We start from the raw sequence: 22142 nt of genomic DNA, 5'->3' as shown, positions 1-22142 counted from the left end.
CCAGGAAACCCTATGAAATCAAGCTAACCAGCATTGTTGGAGCATCAAAGATTAGGGTTAGAGAGCTGATCTGAACCAGATTTCTATCCCTTGCAAAGAAATGCATTCCTGAGCTTTCTCACTGGGAAGGGAAGTGGAAGTAGCCAACCACGTCCACCCCGTACCTCACTCCCCCGTTACTCCCGCATAACTATGGGCGTGGTTTGCACTAACCTTCCACTGCTATTACTATAATTATCACATGATTGGGAGGCAAGGACTGCAGCAGTGATTCAACTGGCTAGCTCATATCCTTGACAGAGACTGTGTTAATATAAGAGCAAGGCTCTTGGAGCATGGGCCAGTCTGTAGGAATTTTGCCTCACGAGGTGACTCATTGGTTTTATTCTCCCTTTTCTCAGGGCCATGTTAGCCAGGGGTGGCGTGCGTTTGCCAGCTTTAGCCAATCCCAGCAGCCTGTGGATCCTCTCCCCTACTGAGAATAGCCAGATCCTCGGCAACCGCAGGGCTTACACAGCCGCTGGCGAGGTGTACTCTCCTTCCCTCCAAAGGAAGGTGGCCCGGTCCTTCAGCGAGCTCCCAGGCAACTGGAGAACAGGCTGGCTTAACCTCTTTCACTTCTGGCAGGAGGGTGGCTTCCACAACGTCCACAACATCATGATCCACAAGTTCCAGAAGTTTGGACCCATTTACAGGTAAGAAGCTGTGAGGCAAGCCCCACTTGGGCAGCAACAGCACTCATTCTGCTCTGCACATCCCTGCTAAGGGCAGCTCAGTGGCATAAAATAAAATGTGGGGATCAGGTGTGTATAGGTAGGGTGTTGAGGTACCATGGTCTAGTGGGTTGGGCAATAGAGCAGGAGCCTGGAAACTTGGGTTCTCAGTGCCTTATGGGACAATGTTATCCATCTGCCCCTAAATTTAGATCTGCTTTTACCTCTGTCCCCCAGGGACCCAACTCCAGTAGTATCAACTGAGGGGCAGTGTGGTCTAGTGAATAAGGCACTGGACTGGGAGTGAGGCGACCTGGGCTCTAGTGCCAACTCTGGTACTGACTTGCTGCATGACAGTGGGCAAGTCACTGGCCTCTTTGTGCCTCAGTTTGAAAACCTACCCTTTGCCTATTGAGATGGTAAGGTCTTTGCCCCCCTCCCCCCAGTACACAGTGCCTAGCACAGAGGGACTCTGATTTCAGTGGCTGGAACACTAATAGTCTACCAGGGTCAGATCTGAAAGATCCTGGGCCAGATTTAGGGGTGGCAGGAAGTCTTAACCAGAAGGCCACCCTTCCACTCCTAGGTTTGTACATCTAGGAGCTCAGACACCATGGGGATGGGCAATAATACAAAACCCCAGTTTGTGAACCTGTAACATCACACAGTGTAAGTTCACTCTGTCATTGCAGCACATGTCCAATTCAACCAACAGTTAATACAACATGGCAAGAGGCCTTGGATTTACCCTTCTATCTGCAAATCAAAATATTTGTTGTATAACTATATCGAGAAAGCCAACATGGGATTGAAGTGGCCATTTACATTCTTCGGTACATTTTATTGTCGCTCTGATCACACTCCCTTGGCTGTCAGAATCTTTAGGACTCTATTATAAACAACAAACTTCTCTCCAAACTGTACTTAGTACAAGGCTGTGGGCCAGATCCTCAGCTAGCAAAAGTCAGGGGATTTCTACAGGTTGCAGTGGAGCTGTGTCCATTTACACCAGCTGAGGTGCTGGCCTTATATTTTTCATCTCAGTGTTTTGCTTCCACCAGTCTCTCTTTAGACCAGGGTTATTTTAGTCATGAGAAAATCTCATTCACCCCTAGACTTAGTCAGGGATTTGACCCACTAAATTGTATATCTGTTACACAGCTGGGGCTAGTTTAGTCTGCATGGGCCTGATCCTGAAGCCCTTATTCTTTAGTTGTGCTCAGTTCCCTTTGTAAGGAATAGGTGTTTTGCCTGGGTAACTAGAGTCTGATCTTGGGTGGTGTTCATCTCCGGCAATTCCCATTGGTTTGGAGTTGCAGGTGTTGGCAGCTCCCAGGATCAGACCCTTAGAAAGGACATTTACGGGGAGGCCCTATGGAAAAAGGCTGTGGGATGTGGCTTTGATGTAGTTTAGAAGACAGATTGTGACTGGGTGTTCAAGGGGAGCTGCCCCTTGCACTTAGGCCCTGTGGACAGCCACAGATAATTCTTGCATGATCTGTGTGAAAGGCTAGTGGCACGAACCATGCCAGCCTTCCCAAAGAGATTGTCGTGGGGCAAATAGACGGTGGAACCATGGCTCTGTGCCAGTTAGAGCAGCTGAGGCAGTATGAAGGGGTGGAGGGGAAATAGATGCTGCCGTCTTGAAACAGCTGACAAAGCTTCCACCTCAGTGCACCAGGGGGAATTCTGGCTGAGTTCTGACTGTGTCCCACACAGACTCAGGCTGTGGCTCCAAAGCCACAAAGCAGCCTGCTCAAATTCTTCACTGTGTGCACTGGGCAGACAGGTAGAGTGACCCTTTCCCATGCTGATCGCCCCTTGATCACACAAAGTTATAGCCCCAGAGCAGCTGCACTACTAAACCCAAGAAGTAGCACAGGCTGTTAAGGCACATTCATGGATTAAGCTTCACTGTCTCCCTATGAGATAGGTAACTTATTACCCCTGCTTTACAGGTGGGAAAACTGAGGCATAGGGAGGTTAAGGCCAGCATTTTCAAAAGTGGATACTTTTTCCAAAGGTGTTGAAACTTGATATCAAGGCTTCATGCAAGGCTGCCAGGTAATTGATACTTTGAATTGGTGCAAGTGCCCGTAAAATATGGTTCTGGGCAACTCATTGTCTTCAGGCAGAAGAGGAAGGGTGGTTCAGTAGTTAGGGTTCTAGCCCAGGATGGGGGAGACCTGCTCAACTACAGCCCTCACATGTGATCATGGGAAATTCACTTAGGCCCAGATTTGTAAAGGTATTGCTGCACTCAGTGTTGTAGCAACCAAATTTATTTAGGAGCCTAAATCTCATTTGCAAAATAGATTTATGCCCGTAGGAGCCAAATTCCCACTGAAAGCCAATGGGATTGAGAATCCTAGGTGCCTAAATCACTTTTGAGAATGAGATTTAGGCTACTCAACGAGTTAGGTGTTGCAAGGCTGAGAACATCGCTGTCTAAGTATCTTGCAAAATCTGGCCATTAACCTCTCTACACCTTAGTATACCACTTGTGAAATGGGAATAACATTTCCCTTCCTCACAGAGTTGTTAGGACAAATACTTCAAAGCCCATGGCGGGCTCAGATTCCATGGTAACGGGGCCCAGCTGAGTTTTAGGTAGAATCATTATCAGCAAGATATTGGTAACAGGAAGGCAATTCAGAGAACAGCAGCAAAGGGGTTGAGTGAGGAAGATGAAATTAGCTAAATATGTGCAGTTTAGCTTGGCAAACAGTGAGGAGGATTATTATCATGCTATGACAGGGTATGATATTAAGAAAGGAAATAAAATCAACTGACCAAAATTTCTGAGTGTGAGACTAATGAAAACGCTCCCCATGGGACCAGCTTGGGGCTACCCCTGTATTGGACAGGAAATCGTAGCTCATTCAATTTAACTCATTTTCATGTCTAACTCCTGTGATGGCCCCTTTTGTCCAAGGACTGCGAGCAAAATCAACAAACATTAAACTAAACAAGCCTCACAGTACCCACAGGAGAGAGGGAAATATTATTGTTGTTTTGATTTTACAGAAGGTTAAACGGAGGTAGGGGAAGGGGGCATGACTTGGCATCAGAGAGGGAGTCAGTAACAGAAGCCAGTTATCCTGGATGCCAATCCCATACACTAATCACTAAACAAATACAGAAGTATTAAAAACAGACGGGATGAGACCTATTGGGTCACTGAGTGCAGTCTCTAGTCATAATCTCATATAGATTATGAAGCACTTGTTAAGGGCTGGTCCGAAGCCCTTTGAAATCAGAATTGCCAAGTGATTGCTGAAGCATATGTCTTATTGGGAGCCAATGGGATTTGTGCTGCTATGTCACTTGGGTGCTGCTAAAAGCCCATCCTTTGAGTTTCAAGTATGGGAGGTTATGCGTGTTATTTATGTGATAAGAGTCCTATTTTTCACATACAACATATGTCCAGGGGGAACTGCAATGGGCATGTTTTAGACATTTCAAGTTAATTAAATACATAATTCAGAAGACAGGGCTTGATCCAGAGGTCATTGGTGTCAGTGGGAAGACTTCGAACTTTGGATCAGGCCCATAGTTTTGATCAGCAGCCAGACTTTTAGGTGTGTATCGATGCTGAACAGAGACTCTGGCCCTTGTAGATTTCCCCCATTGCTACTCATGGGGTACCAGTCACAACCCCTACCCCACTGAGCATTTATTAGGGTGAGCAAGTGAGGTATTCTTCAAGGCTCTTTGCTTGTGGGAGTGTCCTGATTCCCTGTCAAATGTTATAGGGAGAAACTCGGTCTCTACCAGAGTGTGAATATCATTAACCCTGAAGATGCTGCTACGCTCTTTAAATCGGAGGGCAACTACCCAGAGAGGTTCATGGTGCCACCTTGGATGGCCTACCGTGACTTCCGCAACAAACCATATGGAGTGCTTCTCAAGTAAGTAAGGACTATAAAAGGGTATGCTGGGGCCCTTTCTTCAGGGCCTCTTCTGACCCTCACTTCAGACTAAGAAAAGAGAAACTCGGGAAAGAAATGAACCCTTCCCAAGGTATAGTCAGTGTAGATGTGGGGTTTGGGGGTGGGGAGTGAAGTTCCCTTTCTAATGACAAAGGTAGCTGGGCTCACCTTAATGTAGTAATCTAGGAAGGGAGGAGATGTAGCATGATGTGAGAAGAGGAGCATTGTCATAGTGATGCCTCTGAATTTGGAGCATCAGCTGGGGAGAGAAGTGGGTTGACACCTAATTCTTAGGAAACTGAGGCTCAGGTGGGTCAGGTACGTTTACCCGTAGTAGAGAGTCAGGTCTGGTCTCTTAACTGGAGCACATGACAACCTGTCCGTCCTGGAAACCCTCCTTGATAGCTAGCTTACACTCCCCATGCAATTTGCTTCCCTGCTGCTAGGACCCGTGTGACCGTCAGGCCAGGACTCTGGCCTGGACCATGTGATTCAAGGTCTGGGAGGGAATTCACATGGGAACAGACCAGCCAGGGCATGGCAGCTGGGCAGGAAGCAGTGGGTGCCACTCAGGGAAAATCAGTCTGTGTTGCTTCATGGGTGAGATGAGGAGGGTTGCAGAGGTGGGTAGGGGCTGGGTGTAGTGGGAAAGAATGGGTTTAGACTGTGGCCTGCCCTGAAACGCGGGACATATCAGGGAACACAGTGATGTGAGTGATCTTCCTTTGATTTTTCCCAGGAAGGGAGAGGCCTGGCGCTCCGACCGCCTCATTCTGAATAAAGAGGTACTGTCCCTGCAGGTGATTGACTGCTTTGTGCCCCTGTTGAATGAGGTGAGCGAGGACTTTGTCAAGAGGGTCCGAGTCCAGATCGAGAAGAGTGGCCGGGGAAGGTGGACGGCCGACCTCACCAATGAGCTGTTCCGCTTCGCCCTGGAGTGTGAGTGGACTGGGCTGGCATGCTGCAGCTGCCTGTGGGCTTTCATTGGCTCAGGTGGGCTGGGGGAAGCAGAGCTCAGTCAGTTTGCACTAGTGCCTAAATCCAGACACCCCAGACATGCCACTGATTCCTGTGACTTTGCCAATGGCCCGTTATCATTAGAAGGAGTTGAACCATACCTGTAGGGTCTGAACGCCCTTAGGAGGTGGAAAATCCACCCTTTCTGCTTAGGAAACTCTTTGGATGAGCACTCAAGTGACCTTCAGCAGAACCTCTTCAGCTTGAAACAAACCCCATGGGTTAGAATTCACCAGTGTTTTACCGTATGCCTCACACTGCAATGCAAGCTTCTGCAAGGACCATCCAGAACCTCTCTGCCCATCAAGTCTGAGTGTCTTGTGGATGAAATATATTTATAGGACCACATCCACAGCTGGTTTAAGTCACCACAGCTCCACTGAAGTCAATGGAAACACATTAATTTACACCACCTGGCCCCTGAACTGTGTCTTTGACTACTCATGGCACTTCCTCCAAGAATACAGTTGATGACTCCAGAGTCCTGGCTAAATTTCAGCTGGAGTCATCCTGCCTCACAAACCCTCTCTGCAGCCTCAGCTACATGTAGTGCTCTTTCTTCGTGTCCTGAACTGTTGTGCAGTGTCGGCTGGCCCTGAAATACTGCCATTTCACCACAGAGGTGGCTATATTTCAGTCCTAGACACTGTGTTATATATATATAACGACAAATATATTAGTGCTAGAATAGAAATGGGTAGAAATGAACCCTCTCTGAAGCAAAGATCTTGGAATGATGTTGGATAAGAGACATTATATATTACACGCAATAGAACTACATACAAAAGAACATTAAGGTTGTAAAGCCAAGTTCTTGGAAGCTAGGAAATGCCAGATATATGGTTTCCTGTGTATCCTTAATAGACAGCACTACCAGCCCTGCATATCAACATACTGTGCAATGGAGGTGCTTGTGGCCAATGGCTTCAGACCACCCCAGAGTGACATTTTTGGAGATGTTGGAAGTTTTGAGTTCTAACTCTAACCCTTGCTCCTGTAGCCGTGTGCAACGTCCTGTATGGAGCACGCCTTGGGCTCCTGCAGGATTTAATTGACCCTGAGGCGCAGAATTTCATCGATGCCGTGACCCTGATGTTCCACACCACCTCACCCATGCTCTACATCCCACCCAGTGTGCTCTGCAGGATCAACTCTAAAACCTGGCGGGACCATGTGCAATCCTGGGATGTGATTTTCAGGCATGGTGAGCGCTCATGTGCACTGTTGCATAGATCCCAACCATCTTAGGGAAAGGGTGGTGGCTAGGGCAGGAGCATTCATGCTATCATGCGGAAGGTCCCAGACTCAGTCTCATACTGCCACAGAGGAGAAGTTGTAGGAGCATCATGCAGGGAAAAGGATGGATTTGCACAGAAAATAGCTCTTGCTAATAGGAAAGGGTGACTCTGGCAAGATACTTGCTCCTTGCTATACTGAGGGCTTTGATATTTTCCTGGGGTCTTTTAGATGGAAGACAGCAGGGATAGCTCTGCTGGAGGAGCTGGTGGGGTTTTCTGTGGTGCAGGAGGGATCACTCAAATGGCTTCAGTTGGGGAATTATAGGAAAGATATGAAGTGTCAGGAAAGAGCAGGATTCCCTATACTGTCCTTGGGTACTAGATTCTAGCCAGGGTTGGCCAGTCTGGGAAAGCCCAATGATCTGTCCCATGGGAAAGCCACACAGCTTTTGCCTGGGGCAGGTGAGCTCCTTTGGCTTAAGAGATGCCATTAAAAAGCCACTCAGTGACAGCACCTTAGCATCCGCAGGAGACTCAGGGACCACGGGCTCAGAGATGGGGTGGTGATGGCATGGGGAGTGGGAAGAGGGCTGGGCCCTTATAGACGCTGAATTTATGGCTTTGCTTTTTCTCCCCATCTCCCTCCCCCTTTTCCCAGCTGACAAGTGCATCCAGAATACCTACCGAGAGCTCCGGCTGGACCGGAAAAGCACCAAGGAATATACTGGCATTCTGTCCAGCCTCTTAGTACAGGACAAGCTGCCCATCGATGACATCAAGGCCAACATGACAGAGATGATGGCGGGCGGGGTGGACACAGTAAGGATGAGCCTCGGGGATTGGGGAGACTGCCATTGTTGTGGTGGCGATTGTGACAGGACCCCCTCAGACTGTGGGACCGCTGTTCCCCCGTATCTCTCTCCAGCCTGGGCTGTATCTCACAATGCCTTGCTTGTGACCAGCAGCAACCCCTCCAGGTGCTGTGATCACTTAGCACAACCGCATGTGGAGACCCCACACCCAGCTAGATTGCATGAATGCTCCCAGAGCCACTCATGAATAACACAGAGAAAGGCACCAGAGCCAAATCCCCCCAGATCCCAGCACTGTACCCCAGGAATATACCTTAAACCTGGGCCAGTCTCCCCTGTTGGAGTCTTGTCTCCTTCTCCATGTGCTTGCAGCGTAGGTGGGGGTAGGAGAAGGGCCCAGTATGTGTCCACTCTGTCTGTTTTATATCCTCAGTCCATGTGCCTGGAAAACAAAAGTCCAGGTATGTCTAGGGGGCATTGCTGAGTCTCCAGGCAAAGTTTAGCAATCCCCCTGATGTGGCCTCGTGCAGGTGAGTCATTGCATTGTAGCTCCCTTGTTGAACAATGGCTGTTGAGAGCAACATCCCTAGGGTCAGAACCCAGCTGGTGTTGAGTTCTAGGAGGTTCCCCTGTGCCTTGCTATAGACCCCCATGACCATCCTCTGTGCCCTGCTCTAGACTTCCATGACCCTCCAGTGGGCCATGTTCGAACTGGCTCGCACTCCAGTGGTGCAGGAGCAGCTGCGGGCAGAGATCTTTGCGGCCAGACAGGCATCACAGGGCAATATCCTGAAGATGTTGAAAGCCATCCGGCTGCTCAAAGCTGTCATCAAGGAAACACTCAGGTAAGGAGTTTTCCTTTCCACGATATTGCAATCAGTTCCTGACCCCCCACCACTTTCTACCCAGATGTGGGTTTACAGATGCCTGCCTTCTCTTTATGGGAAATCAGCCTGGTACGTAGGCCTGGTACAGCCCCCAGCACTACAGAATCTGAGCACTGGAACTGGAGTATTTTACCTTTGAAGAAAAATGAGCATCTCCCTTGAATTGCTGATCCTCTTAGAACAGCGGTTCTCAAATTTCATTGCACTGTGACCCCCTTCTGACAACAAACATTACTACATGACCCCACAACAGGGACCAAAGACTGGCCAGGGCAGGGCAGGGCCAAAGCTGAAGCCCACGGGCTTCTGCCCTGGGTTGGGGGGCATGATGTAACCTTAGCCCTGAGCGGTGTGGCTTGGGCCCTGGGCCCCAGGAAGTCTAACACCGGCCTTGATAACCCCATTAAAATGGGGTTGTGACCCACTTGGGGGTCCCAACCCACAGTTTGAGAACCCTTGTATTAGAAGATAACAGCTCACTACCTACTTACCTATGGAGCTATCACCTTAGTTCTAGTGCAGGGGTAGGCAACCTATGGCATGTGTGCCAAAGGTGGAACACGAGCTGATTTTCAGTGGCACTCACACTGCCCAGGTCCTGGCTACCGGTCCAGGGGGCTCTGCATTTTAATTTAATTTTAAATGAAGCTGCTTAAACATTTAAAAAACCTTATTTACTTTCCATACAACAATTGTTATAGAAAGATACCTTCTAAAAACGTTAAAATGTATTACTGGCATGCAAAACCTTAAATTAGAGTGAATAAATGAAGACTCGGCACACCACTTCTGAAAGGTTGCTGACCCCTGTTCTAGTGTGTGTGTGTGTGGGGGGGTCCTGTGCTTTTGATGCTGGAGGACTCTGGTTCTCTGTCAGCATAGTGTGTTTGCTACAGTCCATCTAACACACTTTTTCATCAGTGCAGCATTTATGACTTAGCAACAATGGAAACATTTTGAGAGAAACTGATGCAAAGGGTGATAAATTTGCCTCCTTAAAAGGCAATTAACTGAGCACCACAGAGCACAGCACTATTGTCCTTCCAAAACAATAAGTTCACAGAATTGGAATATTCCTCCATCCCATTCCCAGTGGGCTCACCATAAACTTTCCATTTTGCTTTTCCATGACAATTTCTCTGAGCTTCAAGGAAACAGGAGACGAGAACAAATATGAAGTCATTGCTAACTCTGGGTAACTGCTACACTGAACAGTGCCTTTGCAGACTGACAAATAGGCCCATGTTACAAAGTGTCATGTACCCCTTGTACACAGGAGGCTGCAACGCTGCTACTTGCAGGTCAGACTTCTGTACCAGATTTGGCCTGGCTACAGAAAGATCCAAGATATGTGTTTTTTAAAATACCTTAGAACACAGCTAGGTATGCTGTTACCAGTTCTGGTAAGGGATGTTATGCACTGTGCTGCCTAGCATTTGAAAATTATAATACAGTTTTAGAATAAAACCACAGAATCATAGGACTGGAAGGGACCTTGAGACTTTATATGGTCCAGTCCCCTGCACTCATCCCGTACGATACCATGAGTAAGGATATCACTAAACTGGTTCTCTCTGTGTGTGAGCAGCTTCCTTGACTCCTCCATGACCCACTCTGCCCTTGCATAGGAGACGCATGGCTCATCAACTGCTTTGAAGACCTGTGCCTGTGGATCAAAGGGAGGGGGCATTTTGTCTGGTCTCTTTTTGTGAGCTTTCCTACTGCTTCCTTGTATTTCAGAATTTTTAATACCAGGCACCAGGGGTGGCTCTAGGCACCAGCAAAACAAGCTGGTGCCTGGGGCAGCAAAATGTAGGGGGCGTCCCCTGCCGCCGGGGAGGGCGGGAGTCTGGGCCGGCGGACCTGCCGCCGTCATGGCTGCGGCAGGTCGACCGGAGCCCGGGACGAGTGGACCTGCCGCAGGCATGACTGCGGAGGGGGCGCTCCTCGGCTGGACTTCCCGCAGGCATGACTGCGGCAGGTCAACCGGAGCCGCGGGACCACGGCACCCGCCGCAGTCATGCCTGCGGCAGGTCCACTCGTCCCGGGCTCCGGTTGACCTGCCGCAGCGGGAGCTCAACCGGAGCCACGGGAAGAAGGGACCCGCCGCAGAACCGGGGAAGGGCGGCGCAGCGCACCGCGCTGCTTGGGGCAGCGTGATTTCTAGAGCCGCCCCTGCCAGGCACTCAAGAAACTTTGAAAAAAATAGCACCATTGATAATTGAGTCCAACATTCACAACTCCAGGAAATCAGTTGAATTCTTTTGTCTGTCTAATATTGGCCTCATCAATCTCCCATGACAGAGAGATAGGTGGCACAAGGATGGGGATTAATAATAAAACTTCATGGGTCTGCAGAGATGTGCTCCAGAGTTCTGAGCACATTATATGCAAACACAAAGCCAAGAAAACCTGGACAGCTTTGGAAGAGATCCATCAGGATTGCTGATTGCTGCCATAATAACAGTGTGTTCCCATCTGCCACTGACACCAGATCTAACCTTGGGAAATGGCAGACTAAACTAATAAAGCCCTGCACGTGCAACAGCAAAGCTACTCAAAGATTGCAGGGCTTGCTTCAGAGAGGAAAGTTCTGAAACAATTTAAGAGGCTGGGAGTCCAGCTCTGCAGGCAGGACAATGGGAGAAGGGGAACCTGTCCAAAGAGACTTCTCATCTGGGCCAGCACATCTAGGCCCATGACACTAAACTGCTCATGCCAGGGAAGGTGCTGGTCTGCTAAATGTGCATTACTTAAAGAGCTGGATATTCAGCTCTGGCAAATCAGCATCAGTTCGTTGACTTAATTGGAGTTATTTAGATTTACCCCTGCTGAAGATCTAGCCCCAAGCTTCTGCTTCTCTCTGCTGGTGGCCAGGTGGACATTAAACAGCTTATAGCAAAAATCACAAAGACAACAGGGAAGAGCTCTGGTTTCATGGCCATCTCCACCCTCTCATTGAAACAGCTTCTCATACTAAGGCTACATGAGATATTGCTGTACACATAATGGCTGCTAGATTGGCAGAGATGATCTTGGGGCAGAGACTTAATTTTAATTCTCTGTACAGCACCTGTACAGTGAGTAGACCATGCCCGGAGGTGGCTCTGCAATAATATAAATAATAACATGATTTTTCTAACACATTCATGTGTTAAGTGCTTTGGGACTGATTTTGATCGTTTACACCAGTGGAATTGCATAGACAGACCATCTAGTAACTCCTGATTTATCTCCGGAGCAGAATTGGGCCCCTAGAGGATATCAGGAAATGTATTTAGGCTCTTAAACTGGAATTGTGGGTTCAGTCAAACGGAGACATTGACAAACATGAGGTTATAGGAGAATAGCTCAAATGATGGGAGAACTGGCACGTAAGACTCATGGAGAAATCTTGAGAGGACTGGACACCTCCTTTGTGGGAAGCTATATCACAGTGACCCATGGCGGCTGTATGCATAGGGTAGCATGGAAAGGACAGTGATCATGCAATCAAGGAGGGCAAGACAACACATCTTAAATTGCAGCTGGGACAGTTTAGGCAAAATATTAGAGGTAGTGTTATAGGACCAGTTTGGTGATAGCACAAATTGTCACTGGAATCACTTACCATGGAGTGATTCAAGACTAGACCTTACCCCCATCTGGCAGAATTGGCTTTAGGCATCATGTGTCTTACCTACACTGGGAATTTCCCCCAGTTCTAGCAATAACTGTTCAGCCACCAGTGTTTGGATTGGTAGACCCTGCTGGAAACCAGGGTCAATCCTGCTTCAATGCAAGGAAATGCTAGCGCTCCCATCCCATTGAAGCAATACGCTGGTTTGATCAGCTACCCAGCCAGCATGCTGTGCACAATGGAAACTGTCTTAAGCAATGTGACAGGGCCATAGCTGGGCTCCCACCAAACCACTACTGAGTTCCCAGGCAGGTGCACAAAGTAAAAGGGTTTTTTGGCTGTCACTCCTTTCAAGCAGGGTCCCACACAGAGCAGAAACCGGCAAGTCACATGGAGCACATCCCCTGTCAAGTCGACCTTCCCTCCTGTGGGGCTTCTGGCCCCAGTTGAGACTTTCCTCACAGAGCAAGGTCTGGGAAGCTGTTCTCCATCCCAGCCAGATTCTACGGGAGATGGGCTCGCCCTTTTTAACACCTCCTGACACAAGGGCTGTGGATTAATTGCACAACTCATGTGATTGACTTTAAAAAAATTAATCATGATTAATCACAGTTTTAATCACACTGTTAAACAACAGAATACCAATTGAAATTTATTAAATATTTGTGGATGTTTTTCTACATCTTTATTTATTGTTTTTATTACAAATATTTGCAGTGTAAAAATGATAAATTAAAGAAATTTTTCAATTCACCTGATACAAGTACTGTAGTGCAATCTCTTTATCGAGGAAGTGCAACTTAGAAATTTAGATTTTTTTTTGTTACACAACTGCAACCCAAAAACAAAACAATGTAAAACTTTAGAGCCTACAAGTCCACTCAGTCCTACTTCTTTTTTAGCCAGTCGCTAAGACAAACAAGTTTGTTAATATTTAAGGGAGATAATGTTGCCCACTTCTTATTTACGTCATCTGAAAGTGAGAACAGGCACTTTTGTAGCCAGCATTGCAAGATATTTACGTGCCAGATATGCTAAACATTCGTATGCTTCATGCTTCAGCCACGATTCCAGAGGACATGCTTCCATGCTGATGACACTCATTAAAAAATTATGCGTTAATTAAATTTGTGACTGAACTCCTTAGGGGAGAATTGTATGTCTCCTGCTCTGTTTTACCCACATTCTGCTATATTTTAATATATTTCATGTTATAGCAGTCTCGAATGACATCCCAGCACATGTTCTTTATTTTAAGAACACTTTCACTGCAGATTTGATAAAACAAAAAGAATGTACCAATGTGAGATTTGTCAACACTTGACCCAAGGTTTAAGAATCTGAAGTGCCTTCCAATATCTGAGAGGGATGAGGTGTGGAGCATGCTTTCAGAAGTCTTAAAAGATCAGCAGTCTCATGTGGAAACTACAGAACCCGAACCACCAAAAAAGGAAAATCAACCTTCTGCTGGTGGCATCTGACTCAGATGATGAAAATGAACATGCATTGGTCTGCACCGCTCTGGATTGTTAATGAGCAAAACCCATTATCAGCATGTCCTCTGGAATTATGATTGAAGCATGAAGGGACATATGAAGCTTTAGCACACCTGGCACATAAATATCTTGCCATACTGGCTAGAACAGTGACATTGTAAACAAAAAGCAGGTGGTATTGTCTCCCACAAATATAAACAAACTTGTTTGTCTGAGCCAGTGGCTCTCAACCTTTCCAGACTATTGTACTCCTTTCAGTAGTCTGATTTGTCTTGCATACCCCCAAGTTTCACCTTACTTAAGAAATACTTGCTTACAATATCAGAAACAAAAATACAAGTGTCACAGCACACAGTTACTGAAAATTTTTTACTGTCTAATTTTTACCATATAAGTATAAATCAATTGGAATATAAATACTGTACTTACATTTCAGTGTATAGCATATAGAGCAGTATAAACAAGTCATTGTCTGTATGTAATTTTAGTTTGTACTGACTTCACTAGAGCTTTTTATGTAGCCTGTTGTAAAACTAGGTAAACATTTAGATGAGTTGATGTACACCCTGAAAGACCTCTGAGTACCCCCAGGGGGTACATGTACCCCTGGTTGAGAACCACTGCTTGGAATGATTGGCTGAACTACAAGTAGGACTGAGTGGACTTTAAAGTTTTACATTGTTTTATTTTTGAATGCAGTTTTTTTGTACATAAGTCTACAGTTGTAAGTTCAACTTCCATGATAAAGAGATTGCACTACAGTACTTGTCATGGTGGAATTGAAAAAATACTATTTTTTTTGTTTTTACAGTGCAAATATTTCTAATAAAAAATAAATATAAACTGAACACAGTACACTTAGTAGTCTGTGTTGTAATTGAAATCAATATATTTGAAAATATAGAAAACATAAAAACATATTTAAATGGTATTCTATTATTAACAGTGTGATTAACCGTGATTATTTTTTTAATTGTGTGATTAATTGCAATTAATTTTTTTAATCTGATACCTATTGCAGGTGTAGCAGGTCATGGCTTATTAAGCCCACAGCAGCTTGTTAAACCTTCCCTGGACAGCGGAAGGTTTGTTTACCCTGTCACGAGCAATAGCTCGAGGGCCTGGTTTAACAGAAGTAGGTCCTCTAGCAAAGTGGGAGCAGAATGGCATGGGGACTCTTTGGGCTGAGCTCTTATTTCTAAAGCAGCTGACTGGTCTCATGCACAGCCCTGATTGTATATTCTGCCCATTGGGACAATATCAACTGTAAATGAGTGATGAGTAAATACCACCCTGATGTGTCCTCCTCCTGCAGGCTCCATCCAGTGGCAGTGACCCTACAGAGATACACAACACAGGAGATTATCCTCCAGGACTATTTCATCCCCGCCAAGGTGAGTTTCCCTCCGGGGCAGGGCCAGATGGAAAGAGGGGAACAGGCCCCTGTGGACCTTTGGCTTTTTCTCCACTAGACTTTTGTCTTAACATTTCCCACCATTGCTGCTTTTTGTGCCTCTCCAATGGTGGTGGCCAGCATGGGAGCACAGCTATAGGCTGCAGGGCCGGCCCACAACATTTTGGCACCTGAGGCGGGGAGCTCAAATGATGCCCCCATACCCCGAGCTTGGGCCAAAACTTTGAAAGGTCTCAGTTCTGCCTTTTTCCTGTTCTACTCCTCTCATGGTACTGCTTTGCTATCTACCCCAATAAAGGAGAACAAAAAACTTAAAATGACTTGGTCAAAAATTTTAAGTAACACTTAAGTTTCAAAAGCCTGAACAGCAAATGTAACTTTTCTTGTCTTCATAGTAAACACTGGCATTTTTATCTGTTTGACTAATCAAAGTGGTGCTTTCCGTGCCTTCTTGGTTGCAAAGATTTGAACTGCTTCCTGAAGGTCCACAGTCTGGACCAGATCACGATCTATTGAGCTTGCAAGGCCGACCAGCCTCTCCTGTGTCATTGTGGAGCGTCGATGTGTTTTTATTAACTTCAGATTGGAGAAGCTGCATTCTCCGCTGGCAACTGTTACAGGAAGAGTTAGATGTATGTGCAGAACAACAAAAGCATTTGGAAAGATGGTGGTCATCTTATTTGTGCACATATATTCCAGAACAGCCTTTGGAGTTGATCCTGCTGAAATGTATCTTGAAAGGGCTTTCAGTTATTTACCTAAATCACTCGCATCAATATTGCACATGTCATCATGTGTCAACACTGTCTCTAGTACCCTGCATTGCTGGTGTAGGTATTCTTCATAGACTCATAGACTTTAAGGTCAGAAGGGACACCACTATCATCATCTAGTCTGACCTCCTGCACAATGCAGGCCACAGAATCTCACCCATCCACTTCTATAACAAACCCCTAACCTATGTCTGAGTTATTGAAGTCCTCAGATTGTGGTTTGAGGACCTCAAGCTGCAGAGAATCCTCCAGCAAGTGACCCCGTTCCCCATGCTGCAGAGGAAGGCGAAAAACCTCCAGGACCTCTGCCAATCTGCCCTGGAGGAAAATTCCTTCCCGACCCCAAATATGGAGATCAGTTAAACCCTGAGCATGTGGGCAAGACTCACCAGCCAGCACCCAGGAAAGAATTCTCTGTAGTAACTCAGATCCCATCCCATCTAACATCCCATCACAGACCACTGGGCATACTTACCGGCTGATAATCAAAGATCAATTGCCAAATTAGGCTATCCCATCATACCATCCCCTCCATAAACTTATCAAGCTTAATCTTAAAGCCAGATATGTCTTTTGCCTCCACTACTCCCCTTGGAAGGCTGTTCCAGAACTTCACTCCTCTAATGGTTAGAAACCTTCGTCTAACCAATGGAGATATGGATGCTGCAGTAGCTGCCAGGTTACCTGCACTCTGACTAACTGGAAGATCAGGCATCTCCTCACCACTCACATTCTCACTGGGGCCGGAAGGCTCACCGTGAACATTTGTGTCTATGTATCTCAGGAGAGCTCCTTCCTGCTTAGATAGAAAAGGTTCCTTTGCTTTCTTTCTTTTTCTGAATGCTGCCCCAGAGGGGCTTTTTCTTCTTTCACTCAGCTTTTCTGTGCTAGCTATAGTGGCTTTCAACACTGAATTGAAGGAGACAAATAAGCAGGCTGGTACCAGGGCCTGAGTGAGGGAAGATATCAGTATCTTAAAGGTCTAACTGGCTCCTACTACTTCAGTTGACTGCTTGTTCTCCTCAAGTGGGTTCAGGGAAGCATCAGGAAACAGGAAGCTCCCTGAGAAGCTGGTATTAATCAGTCCAGGCTCCTGGGGGTGCTAGAGAGGTACATAAGAGGCTCCTCCTTCTCTCTCTCCCTGCAGCTCCTGCTGCTTTCTGTTATTCCCTCTCACATTTTCTCCTGCCTGCCTGTTATGTCTCTTGTGCCCTCCTTCCTCCAGCACAGCACTCCATCTCTGAGCATCTAGAGCAGAGAGAATACATATGCAACAGTAGCAGACACAATTTTCTACACTCTGGGTCCTAGTGGTGCAACCCCACAATCTGGCACCTGAGGCTAGCAATGATACGCTGCCCCTGCCATTTTAACCCGATGTCAGCCCGATCTAGTGCAGAATACCCATGGCTTGTAGCAAAGGCCCCATTCGCAGCCAAGGGAACACTGTAGATAAACACTGTTTAAAAACTTGCTTATGGCCAACCAGGATTGTACCAGGCTTGGGCTAGTCAGTGAGGCCAGGGCTGGGGCACATTAGCTTGGTGTTTAAAGAAAAGATCTAGCATGAATCTGAACCCTGCCTAAATCACAAGCGCCTGGGCCCATTCAAACTGGCTGGCCAAGGCATGTTAGTGGGATGGGAATCTGGGCTAAGCTTTAGAGACACAGTAGAGAACTCACAGCCTGGGGGGGTGGGACGGGGGGCACTTTAAACTACCTTTGCACCTGCCTGATCCTGGGTTGCTCTGGTGGCTGGAGTGTCCCCTGGCTCAGGGGCCTGTCTAACCTACAGCAGCCTTCATAGCCTGCCCAACAGAGCACTGCTCGTCCCAGAATCTATCCTGCATACATGTCCTTCAGAAGGCAGCCTTCCACCACACTTGCCTGCACTGAGGGAATTCTCCCCCAGCTGGATATGGGATCCCTTCTGCTGTTACCTTTGCCCTTTTACCCAGTGTACAGGGGTCGGGGAGGGAACTCACCTAGTGAGTTTAAGCCATGCGTAGATATGGAGCTTACACTCAGTTGTAAGAGCACTTTAGATGGCCCCAAAGAAAATGGGGGAACTAAATGTATGAATGGCTGGAGCAGACAGGCTCTGAAACCATTGCCAGTTACAGAGTGAACAGTGCACAGCCTCTGTGCGCAACACATACAGCAGCGCTCTCCCAATGGAGCATACCATTAAAGTCAGTGTCACCCACCCTGAGGGAGGGCTGCCCATCAGGCCCTGTATGTGGCTCTCTGTTTGTGGTAGCACAGTGGGCCAGACTCACCCCTGGTGTAAGGGCAGATGCTATTCCCCCACATTGTGACTGCAGTGTCACACCCCTGTCATGAATGAAGTCTGGCACAGCCTCTGTGATGGATGCCTGCTGGGAGAGCTGCTAGCAGTTCACTCACCCTCCCTCCCCTCTCTTTTGCAGACTCTAGTGCAGGTTGGAATTTACGCTATGGGCCGTGATCCCAAGTTCTTCACCAAGCCAGAGCTGTTCGACCCGGCGAGATGGCTGAAAATGGACTCTACATACTTTAAGGGGCTGGGGTTTGGCTTTGGGCCACGCCAGTGCCTCGGTCGCAGGATTGCTGAGCTGGAGATGCAGCTCTTCCTGATCCATGTGAGTCTGACACCTTCCTCCCTTGGCAAAGCCACAGAATTTGCAAAGCACCTTGTCGCTGAGGCAAGTTCCCGGTGATGTCAGAGAAGGGCTGTGGGCAGCTGCACAGAGAACCAGGAGAACCTAGGGCTCTGTTGGGAAAGAGAGAAACAGAGGTCTAGGCACTTGGCTGTCTGCGTGGCTTGCACAAGTGGAATGAGAATTGCATGGTAGATGGTTCACACAGCTAAGGCTGAAAATTACAGTGCAGGTGCATGTGCCAGCAAGCTCCCCGCAATCCATACTGGGATCTGAGGGTATGTCTATACTGTACACTCAGCTGGGATCTGACTTAGGTTTAAGCCCAAGCCCCCAACCCCCACTTCCGTCCACACATAAATCAGTCTGACTCAATAAGCACTCAGGACCCAGATTTTAGGACCCTGCTAGGCGAGTGGGGCTGAGCTCGAATCCTGCTCAAGCCCTGTCATGTTGCAGTGTAGACACAGCTCAAGCTGACCCGAGTCAGACAGTCTGTGTAGCACAGTGTGGACATGTTAGTATGGTGTAAGACCTGTTTCCAGCAATTGTAAACCCAGGTTTACAATGCAGTGTGGCTGCTCAAGCCACGGGCTTGGCAGCACCAAGGCCACAAGCCCAGATCCCACAGCGCCTGCTTTATAATGCAGTGTAGCTGTACCCTGAGAGTCTTGCTAGAAGCGTGCAAAAGTTTAGCAACAAATATGCAAAACCAGTCCAAATCAGAGGGAGGTCTTTCTTTCCACTGGAATCAGCATGATCCAGCAGATAGCGCATTGGTTTCAGAGTCCTGGTGTCTAGGCCCAGCTTTGTCAGTGTTCATGGATAGTCACTTTATCGCTGTGGCCCAGATCCACAAAGGTATTTATGCACCTAATGCCCACTCATTTCAATGGTCCCTAAATACTTTTGAGGTTCAGGGCTTCTGTGTGTTAGTTTCCCCAACTGTAAAATGGGGCTAATAATAGTTGCCTTCCTTTATAATGTGCTTTGATGTCTGCAGCTAATGAACATGTTGCAAGGAAGGCTGATATGGTGGGTTGGGTGCTAGCCTGGGGCTCCACAAATCCAGGCTCAATTCTCTGCCCTGGCACAGGATGCCTGTATGATCGTGGGTAAGTCACTTAGCCACTCTGTGCCTCAGGTTCTGCAGCTGTACAGTGGGGCTAATAACAGTGCCCTGACTCCCAGGGGTGTGTGAGAATAAATGCATTAAAGAATCTGAGATACCCACATTCACCAGTGATGGGGGCTACATAAGGAGCTTAGGGCTTGTCTATACTCCTGCTTAAGTCAACGACATAACTTACAGTGGTGTCTCCTGCATCTCCTGTCAACATAGCTTCCACCTGTTGCTGAGGTGGAGTAATTATGTTGATGAGCGCGCGCTCTCCCATTGACATAATGCATCTGTGAGGACAACTGTAAATTAAAAATGGTAAAAAGGTACTTGTAATAATATTTCATGGTAAATTAAAAAATGTGCTGCTGAAGAGTTAGCTAAGGTCATGAAGCTTCCTTTGGCTCCTTAGAATCACAGAATGTCAGGGTTATAAGGGAACTCACCAAGTGCAACCAGATTTTTGCTCTAGATTCCTAAAAGACCCCCTCAAGAATTGAACTCACAACCTTGGGTTTAATAGGCTAATGCTCAAACCACTGAGCTATCCCTCTCCTCCTGTAAAAGCTGGCTGCACAATGCAGGTTTCGCAAGTCACATGGTTTGTTTTATGGCAGATCACAGAAGATTTTTGCCAGTTTTCTTGAAGTTCATGAAAAAGCAAAAGTAGAGGGGTACAAAATCCTCCCCAAATGAGCAACATTTTGGGTGTGCACGTCATCTTCTGCATGCACAGATGGAGAGCAAAGACCATCTAGTGCAATGAATACAAGGACATTTAAAGAATGTCCAGCCCCCAAGTCAACAGGGCTTCCCTCAGCCAAAGACTAGGGATAAAGTCATTTCAACCCTACTCCACAGTGGAGCTGCCCCACACTGCCTTCTTCCCAGAGATCTCCTTTCTCATCCTCTAGTTATCAGGGTCATCCACCTAAGGCCCCACTGAACATCCTTCTTAGTGGAGAGTAGTGAGAGGTAATGCCACACATCTTGCTCAGTCCTGCAAATGTCCTGCACTGGGGTAGTCAACTCTGGATCTTCCAGAGGGCGATAGTGGCTTGTGACAAGAAATTATTGTGCCACAGGTTGAAAAAGTGGCACATAGTGTCTTGCCACTGTCTAGCTCAAGTCAATGGTGCTTCTAGTGTAGGTCAGAAGTGGGGGCATTGGCAAAGCTGTCTGGGGAGTTGAGGGAAGCTTGCACAACATCTGACTGCAGCTACAGTGCAATAAGACTTTCTCTTCCATTTGCCTCATTAGCTGGAATCAAGATGAGTTTGCATCTCTGACAGATTTTCATTGCCTCCTTTGTTCTATTTTCCAGATGCTGGAGAACTTCAAGATAGAAACCAAGAGAGGAGTGGACATTGGTACCAAGTTTGACCTCATCCTGATCCCAGACAAACCCATATGCCTTACGTTACGGGCCTTGGACTCCCAGCCATGAATGGAACAGAAGCTACCGCTCCCCACTGATTCTGTGACAAGGCTGGGACAATGGGTGATGGAGCCAACATCAACCCATCTTGAGCCAGCTGAAGTGCTGTCACCTGTGTTTGGGACAATCTGTACATATAATTTATGTCCTTGTGGAACTTTGTCTCTAGACATAAAAATTAGACTCTAGTAAGGAGAAATGAAGGGGGCTAGGGGTGTGTGTGATAGGATTCCTTGTGGTGCAACCTGGAATTGGGGTTCTACTGAGCCCTCTGACCTATCAGCCTGGGCTCCCTCTCACCAGGGCCGCCCAGAGGATCCAGGGGGCCTGGGGCAAAGCAATTTTGGGGCCCCTTCCATAAAAAAATTGCAATACTATATTCTTGTGGGGGCCCCTGCGGGGCCCGGGCAAATTGCCCCACTTGCTCCCCCCCACAGGCGGCCCTGGGAAAAATAAACTTTCCGCATCTCGGCACAAACCCAGTTTTGAGAAAACTTCTTTACAAGATATCACTGGTACTCAGAATCAGCTAGTGCTAAAAGGCACTAAAGCTCATTAAAAGGGTTGGACAAATATTTTCTGTCCAGGGGCGGCTCTAGACCCCAGCGCACCAAGCAGGCGCGTGGGGCGGCCGTTTCCCGGGGGGGCGGCATTTCGCTCCGGTGGAGCTCCCGCCGGCATGCCTGCAGCAGGTCCACCGGAGCCCGGGACGAGCGGACCTGCCGCAGGCATGACTGCGGCGGGTCCCCTCTTCCCGCGGCTCCGGTTGAGCTCCCGCAGGCACAACTGCGGCAGGTCCGCTCGTCTCGAGTTCCGGTGGACCTGCCGCAGGTATGCCGACAGGAGCTCAACCGGAGCCGCGGGAAGAGGGGACCCACCGTGGGACCGGGGAAGGGCGGCGCAGCGCTCCGCGCTGCTTGGGGCAGCCTGATTTCTAGAGCCGCCCCTGTTTCTGTCAAAACGTTTTTTGGCTCGAAAACTAGGGGTTTTTAAAAAGCAGAAAAAAATCATAGACCATGTCTGCTTTCCTTCAAAATTTGTTGT

The 22142-nt window shown here is 47.6% G+C and overlaps 1 protein-coding gene across 1 annotated transcript; it reads left to right on the top strand.

The window, feature by feature from the left end:
* The first annotated feature begins 269 nt into the window (after nucleotides 1-269).
* On the top strand, nucleotides 270-21503 carry LOC120372839 (cholesterol side-chain cleavage enzyme, mitochondrial). The gene is made up of 9 exons (XM_039490264.1): nucleotides 270-695; nucleotides 4469-4624; nucleotides 5385-5584; nucleotides 6663-6866; nucleotides 7559-7719; nucleotides 8391-8557; nucleotides 15030-15108; nucleotides 18331-18522; nucleotides 20985-21503. The coding sequence occupies exons 1-9, from the start codon at nucleotides 406-408 to the stop codon at nucleotides 21105-21107; spliced, it is 1572 nt and encodes a 523-aa protein (XP_039346198.1). The 5' UTR covers nucleotides 270-405; the 3' UTR covers nucleotides 21108-21503.
* Nucleotides 21504-22142: the final 639 nt, after the last annotated feature.

Source organism: Mauremys reevesii, linkage group 10 (assembly GCF_016161935.1).
Source record: "Mauremys reevesii isolate NIE-2019 linkage group 10, ASM1616193v1, whole genome shotgun sequence".
Taxonomy (NCBI): Eukaryota; Metazoa; Chordata; order Testudines; family Geoemydidae; genus Mauremys; species Mauremys reevesii.
This window is presented reverse-complemented; position numbering and strand designations above follow the sequence as displayed.